This window comes from Scyliorhinus canicula, chromosome 6, assembly GCF_902713615.1.
Source record: "Scyliorhinus canicula chromosome 6, sScyCan1.1, whole genome shotgun sequence".
Classification (NCBI taxonomy): Eukaryota; Metazoa; Chordata; class Chondrichthyes; order Carcharhiniformes; family Scyliorhinidae; genus Scyliorhinus; species Scyliorhinus canicula.
In genome coordinates this window covers 220,757,674-220,765,388 of record NC_052151.1, presented here as the reverse complement: position 1 = coordinate 220,765,388, position 7,715 = coordinate 220,757,674, and the positions used below count along the sequence as shown (strand labels likewise).

At 43.3% G+C, this 7,715-nt stretch overlaps 1 gene segment (V, D, J or C); it reads left to right on the top strand.

Annotated features, from left to right (window-relative positions):
* Positions 1 to 1,235: 1,235 nt before the first annotated feature.
* On the top strand, positions 1,236 to 2,192 carry LOC119968042. The segment is given in 2 exon segments: positions 1,236 to 1,301; positions 1,777 to 2,192. Coding segments are annotated over 2 exon segments (462 nt in total).
* Positions 2,193 to 7,715: the final 5,523 nt, after the last annotated feature.

Sequence of the window (7,715 nt, the reverse complement as noted above, 5' to 3'; positions counted from 1 at the left end):
CACTACGGGCAATTTAGCATGGCCAATTCACCTAACCCGCACATCTTTGGGCTGTGGGAGGAAACCGGAGCACCCGGAGGAAACCCACGCACACACAGGGAGGACGTGCAGACTCCACACAGACAGTGACCCAGCCGGGAATCGAACCTGGGACCCTGGAGCTGTGAAGCATTGATGCTAACCACCATGCTACCGTGAGACCCCTCAATCATAGCGTGAGGCCCCTCAATCATTCAATCATAGCTGATATCTTTCTCATCCTCATTATTTATCCTCATCTCCCCTTGACCTTTCAGTGGTGAATGTATTGCTACTGCAATTCACCACTGTGTTGTACTGTATTATGTTCATGCCCCTGTGGGCTCCGCCTATGGCTCTGCCCCCTCTGAGGTGATACATAAACCCTGAAGCCTGTAGGCTGCACTCAGTACAGAGCAGTCGCAGGCACGCAAAGATCTAGCTTATAAAAACCACTGTTCACTTCTGCTAATCTCTCGTGTGAATTGATGGTCGCATCAATTTAATAAGCTAAGATATCGCAATGGAAGCAGCCCTCAAACCTGATCGACTAGAACTCGACGCACAGGCAGCTGAAGCCAATGGAATCATCTCACATTGGCTCCACTGCTCAGAGGCCCACCACGCCTACATCTACTCACCTGCCGTCACCGAGGCACACCAGCTGAGTCTCCTCAATGCCCGGGGGAGCCACAGAATCTTTTTACTAATCGACGACTCGACCACGTACGGAAACGCCGTTGCGATCCTGAAAAGACATTACGTGGGCAAAGTTTTCGAGCAGCATCGAGTGCAATACTGAGAAGGACTGCAATGTTGCTGAAGGAATAATGAAATCAGGCGTTCTCAGTTGAATATTAATTCTCCCACCCTCCTCCCCCACCACCCCGCTGTTCGTTTTGACAAGAACGGTTCGGAATTTCTGCTGGTATCGAAACCAATAAATATCCTTCAACCATCAACACAAAAAACACATTAGCCGATTGAGGGCCCAGAACTGGTAAGCGGACTATGTTGTGAACAAGTTTCTCGCTGTGGCTTCCCTTAAAGAAACATTGCAGGTTCGATAAAGGCAATGATTGTCTTGTGACAGGAAGAGAGCCAAGGCAAATGTGGGACTTGTCCTGTTCTACTCGCTGACGAGATATCGAATCTCACGTGTGCATGGGCGGAACCAGCAGCTTCCCTTCAAACCTGAGCCCTGAGAGCACCATTAGATCTTCGACTGCCTTCAGACATGCATCTAAAACTGCTGACTTTGTCCCTGCTATATCTGGCCCCAAGTAAGGGGACAGCGACTATTTATCAGCTTTGTTCTTCCCTCGTGTTTTCTACGAATCAATTTAGAAATTATATTCTGGCGTTTCATGATGTTATAACGGGGGAATTGTGAATGCGCGATGAAACATATAAACCAGCAACGATCTCACATTATATTCGGTGCAAAGTTTTTAGGAACTGCAATTAATATTATTTTGATTCCCATAAGATGGATTGATAGCAGATATTATCGGTTCAGCTAAAACCTGCATAATTTGCTTCTTTTGACTTAAAGTATTAATTCTCACATTTTTGTTTTGCTGGTGCAGCACACGTCTCGAGTTAAGTTAGGTACGATCTCCAGATATTGAAAGAAACCGGGTGTACATGGGCTGCCCATTCTGTAGTCGGTTATTCGCCCAAGCAGCAATTGAAAATGTCTGGAAAGTAATGGAATTAATCTGGTTAGTAAAACTGACCTGTTTGTTTTTCTATCAGAATGTCTGCTTGCCGATCTGATACATCAGTGGCCGGCTGCTATCGCTGTCCAACAGGGACAAGAGGCCGTGTTAAATTGCTATCAGAATGACACTTTGCGGAATATGATGCTCTGGTATCGGCAAGTACTTGGACAAGGGCTCACGCTCGTCGGGTCCAGCTACAAAGGCAGCGAAGCGCAATATGAGAAGGGTTTCAAACCTGGATTTGAAATTACACGGACAATGGAAGATAAGATGTCCACGCTGACGATCAAGAAGGTTAAACCTGGAGATTCGGCTGTGTATTTCTGCGCCGCCAGTGATGGAGCACAGCGCTGCACACACACCAGAAACCCTGACAAAAACCGTTCCAAAGGAAATATCGTATTACCATACAGTACCGTGAGAACAGAAAGAATTCTTTATGTGAGATAAACCGTTTACTCAGTTCACATTTGGGGACACAGGTGTTTTTGATATGATGTTTGATATTTGTTGCAGAACGCGTAATTAGGACAAGGCTAATTGTCCTCGTTGGCTTCGTTAGCTTTGCAGTACTTCAAACGTTCAGCGTCACCAGTGTATCTTAACATTTCTAATCCTACCCAAGTACTTCCTGGTTTCAGGTGGCTCTTTGGTTGTTGTAGTGCATCAGAATTGGCGTGATATTCACCAATTAGGATCTGCTTAAAAATAAAGTCAAGGGTTTCGGAGAGGAACACTTTATGATAACATTAGAACCAGCCTAAAGTATGTGATGGGGAAATTGTTGGAATCTCTAATCAAGGATTTATCAGGAAGACCCAACGTGGAGTCCTGACAGGTAGGTTTACCTGGTAAACATTCACTGAGGTTTTTTTAAGGGTTGTCTAAGGTAGTGGATAGTAGAATATATCTGGATGTAGTTTATATGAACTTCCAGAAGACATTTAATGAAGTCCAGGCTAACAAACTGGTAACTCGTAAAGAAGCTCACTGAAATGAGGGCAAATTACATGGGTGGAAAATTGGTTGCGACATGCTACAGAAAGTAGCGATAATGGGTAGGTAGTCAAATTGGCCGGATGTGACTGGTGGTGTCCCAAAGGGCCTCAATTGTTAGTGCTTCAATTGTTCAAATTATTAATTCACGACTTGACCAATGGCATAGGAAGTACTAAATCTAAATGTTCTGATGACTCAAAGTTGAATGTCGTTGTAGACAGCATAAAAGTACAAAGTAATATTAATAAACTAAGTGAATGGGCAGAACTGTGGTAGATGGATTTCAGTGTAAGCAGTTGTGAGGTCACCTATTGTGGACCAAAAAGGAATAGAGAAGGATACTTTCTAGATGCTGTGAAGCTAAATTCATTGGGTGCCCTAAGAAACTTCGGGCTTCAGGTACATAGATCTTTAAAATGCCACAAAATTAATCACGAAGGCGAATGAAATGGTGGCTTTTATATCTGGAGTACTGGGAACCAATAATTGCGCTGCAGTTTTGAAAAGCCCTATTTAAACCCCACGAGGGGTACCATGTGCAGATCTCGGTATCTCAGAAAGGCTATTTCGAACTTGGATGGTTTGTAATGTAGGTTTACAAGCATAATGCCGGGAGAGCAGCGAATAAGCTATGAGGAGAGATTATTTTAATTCGGCCTGTTTTCTCCAGAAAGTAGATGTTAGGGGGTGACCTGATCGAACTCTTTAGGGTATTGGCAGGAATTGACAGTGTAGATGAATCTAAACTATTTACATAGTTGGACATTTTAAAACTAGGAGGCAAAGTCTAAAAATTCTGGCTAGGCTATTCAGGAGAGATCTCAGGAAGCACTTGTACTCAGAAACAACTGAGATTTGGAACCCTCCTCCATAAAGGGCAATTGCTGCCGCTTAAAATTTAGTTCCTTTTCTACAACATTGATAGAGAAGAGGTTGAGATTCATTGACATCATTGAAACAAATCCGCACAATGTCCGTGACCAGAGATACCTGGAATAAGAGATACATTTCAGCCTCTTGTGCTTGATTGATATTGGCACCAGATGACGCTGTGACTCCACTACAGCCTTCGGTAAAGAAGTCTGTGACAGATAGTGAGCAGATATTTAACACACCTGGTGGTATTTATCTCGTTGTTACCATGAAGACGAGAGCTTAACATTTTCATCTGAGCGTGGAATGATGCAGAACTACAGATCATCACTAAATCTAGCGGTGACTTTTAAGAGCTACCCAATCGTTTGAATATTCTGCTTTCCACTTTTTTCCGTGGCAAATATTTGAACAATTCTTGACTGAATGTTGTGATCAAATCTGCTGCCCTCACCATTTCTGGATGTTTCATCTGAATCATTGCAGCACACTGACAGAGACAATCCCCCCACCCACCCCATCATCCGCCTCCTCGTAATTTTCCCTTCATGCGTCATCTGGTCACCACAGTGACTGCAGTTGGAAGAGTTTCCCATTGCTACTCTATCAAAAGATTCTCTGAATTGGATCATCTGTATCCAATATGAAAAACACATTTTGTACCTGAACTGGATCATTGTATCCTATATGAAAAACACCTTTAGTCCTTGAACTGGATCATTGTATCCAATATGAAAAACACCTTTCGTACCTGAACTGGATCATTGTATCCGATATGAAAAACACCTTTTGTCCCTGAACTGGATCATTGTAATCAACATGAAAAACACCTTTTGTCCCGGAACAGGATCATTGTAATCAATATGAAAAACACCTTTTGTCCCTGAACTGGATCATTGTATCCAATATGAAAAACACCTTTTGTCCCTGAACTGGATCATTGTATCCAATATGAAAAACACCTTTTGTCCCTGAACTGGATCATTGTGTCCGATATGAGAAACACCTTTTGTCCCTGAACTGGATCATTGTATCCGATATGAAAAACACCTTTTGTCCCTGAACTGGATCATTGTATCCAATATGAAAAACACCTTTTGTCCCTGAACTGGATCATTGTAATCAATATGAAAAACACCTTTTGTCCCTGAACTCGATCATTGAATCCAATATGAAAAACACCTTTTGTCCCTGAACTGGATCATTGTATCCAATATGAAAAACACCTTTTGTCCCTGAACTGGATCATTGTGTCCGATATGAGAAACACCTTTTGTCCCTGAACTGGATCATTGTATCCGATATGAAAAACACCTTTTGTCCCTGAACTGGATCATTGTATCCAATATGAAAAACACCTTTTGTCCCTGAACTGGATCATTGTAATCAATATGAAAAACACCTTTTGTCCCTGAACTCGATCATTGAATCCAATATGAAAAACACCTTTTGTCCCTGAACTGGATCATTGTATCCAAAATGAAAAACACCTTTTGTCCCTGAACTGGATCATTGTAATCAATATGAAAAACACCTTTTGTCCCTGAACTCGATCATTGAATCCAATATGAAAAACACCTTTTGTCCCTGAACTGGATCATTGTATCCAAAATGAAAAACACCTCTTGTCCCGAAACAAAAATGCCATCTGTCTCTCCAGTCTCTCATTATTGCTGAAGGCTAGAGTTTCTGTTATCATTCTCTGAGAACTCGCTGTAACCTCTGCAGCATTAAGCAGTCGTGTACTTCCGCAACAGAAAAATACTGCCGGTCTTAAATAGGTCAGGAACAATGTGCCATTTGAAAATTTGAGAGGACTCTCCAGATATGATGCAGTCTTGGACACCTGTTTCCTGAGTGCGGTTTCTGAATGCTTTCAAGGCAGTTTGCGCTTTGATGCAGGTGCCGATTTGCACACTTTTCAGACAAACAGCAAATACTGAATATGTTAACCCTTGAGTTCGCGTTTGTCCCTCAAATATGGCAGCACCATAATAACCTTCCTAGGCTACTAATCCAGAGTTCTGAAGTAAATACCCCATTGCATTAGGTGAAAACACAATCCCCCACAATGTAATGAAAATGTAATTAAATAAACGTCACAATCTTGGATCAATAATTATTGCGTCGATAATACATTTTTTGGTTGACCTATCATTTGTTGTCCATTTCTTCTGAATGGCTTGATAGAGCATTCCATGATTAACAATTTCGCTGGGTTCTGGAGCTCCATCAGGTAAGAATAGCAAACTTCCTACTCTAAGTAACATTAGCACACCAGGTGAGATTTCTCAGAAAAGGGGACGGAAATCCTTAAACCATTGCTTACAAATTTGTATGGAACTCAAATTTAACCATCTGCTGTAGTGGGATTTGAACCTAGGTTTTACTAGTTCACTGATATTGCGCCAAAAGTTCCCCATCGAGGACGGATGTTCCTGGGGCTACCTCTCGACCGATTATCAATCTATCATAGAACTGGAATAGCAAGCCATCAATGTGGATTCAACAAACTAGTCACCTTTGTGTTCTCAAGGGCAATTTTGTATGGAAGCACACCGGAAATGTGGGTAGCCGATGCTGTAGAAGCTCAGTTTTACAATGACTGCAAAACAGATGCCCCATCTGAGGCGCCTGTCACCACCACTTCCCTGTTACGGTTTACAATTCCAGCAGACTGAAGACCCGTACCAGCGCGAGATTCAGAGCTCGTTGGGTCAGACGGGCAAGAATTGGACCCAAATGTGTTCTGTGCCGCAAGGAAGAATCCGTTCAAATCCCCTTTTACTCCAATGCGAGAGCGATGCCTATAATTCTCTGGATTTCAGGCGTCGTCGCATTTAGGGGGCACCCAATGATGAGCTGGGGAATCCATCTAGGAAGTTCCCACCTAATGGTTTGCCCGGACATTGTTCAGAAGGGCTAGCTTCCTCTGGACAATTCTGCTTGGCAGGCAGCGGTCCGATAGAAGCGATTTAAATTGCTAACTTCGGATGGTCTGCCAGTTTGGATCATAATGCGTAGGAGCAGAATAGGCCACTTGGCAAGACTGCTCCGCCTGCTATTAGATGGCTATTCTGACGAAATACTCAACTCCACTTAATTGTCCATAATGGCATGGTAGATTAGCACTGCTGCCTCACAGTGCGAGAGACCTGGGTTCAATTCTAGCTTTGGGGGACTGTCTATGGGGAGTTTGTAAGTTCTCCCTGTGCCTGTGTGGGATTTTTCCGTGTCCTCCGCTTTCCTCCTGAGTTCAAAGATCTCCAGCTTCGGCAGATTGGCATATGCTAAATTGCCACTTAATGTCTAAAGATGCTGTCCAATCCAATGGATTGGCGGGGGAGTGCCACCCAATGTAGCGTCTTCTTTCAGGGAGTCGGTTCAAACGGGATGGATGGATATACCTCATTTGCACTGTGGGGATTCAATGGATCTAATCATTGATTCCGTACTCGTGAAAATCTATAAATCTCAACCGTTAACATACTTAATTTGGTGCTCCAGCATGCACTCAATTCAATTCTCCAAGATGTTATCATTCTGCTAACATAACGGGCAGCACGGTAGCATCGTGGATAGCACAATTGCTTCACAGTTCCGGGGTCCCAGGTTCGATTCTGGCTTGGGTCACTGTCTGTGCGGACTCTGCACATCCTCCTCGTGTGTGCGTGGGTTTCCTCCGGGTGCTCCGGTTTTCTCCCACAGTCCAAAGATGTGCAGATTAGGTGGATTGGCCATGATAAATTGCCCTTAGTGTCCAAAATTGCCCTTAGTGTTAGGTGGGGTTACTGGGTTATGGGGATCGGGTGGATTCGTTGACCTTGGGTGCTCTTTCCAAGAGCCGGTGCAGACTCGATGGGCCGAATGGCCTCCTTCTGCACTGTAAATTCTAAGATAATTATTTCAGGCAATGCGTTTCTGACCACAGCACACCATGTTGCTGCAGGAAATAAAATATATATATGGACCCCAGGTACCATGTGCACATTTCATGTCAAATATTTCCAATTATCTTCCATCTATGAATATTGTCAGCTGTAATCCACCAGGCGAATTGACTCTCGTAATCTGCTCGAAAGAAAACTCTGAAAATTCAAC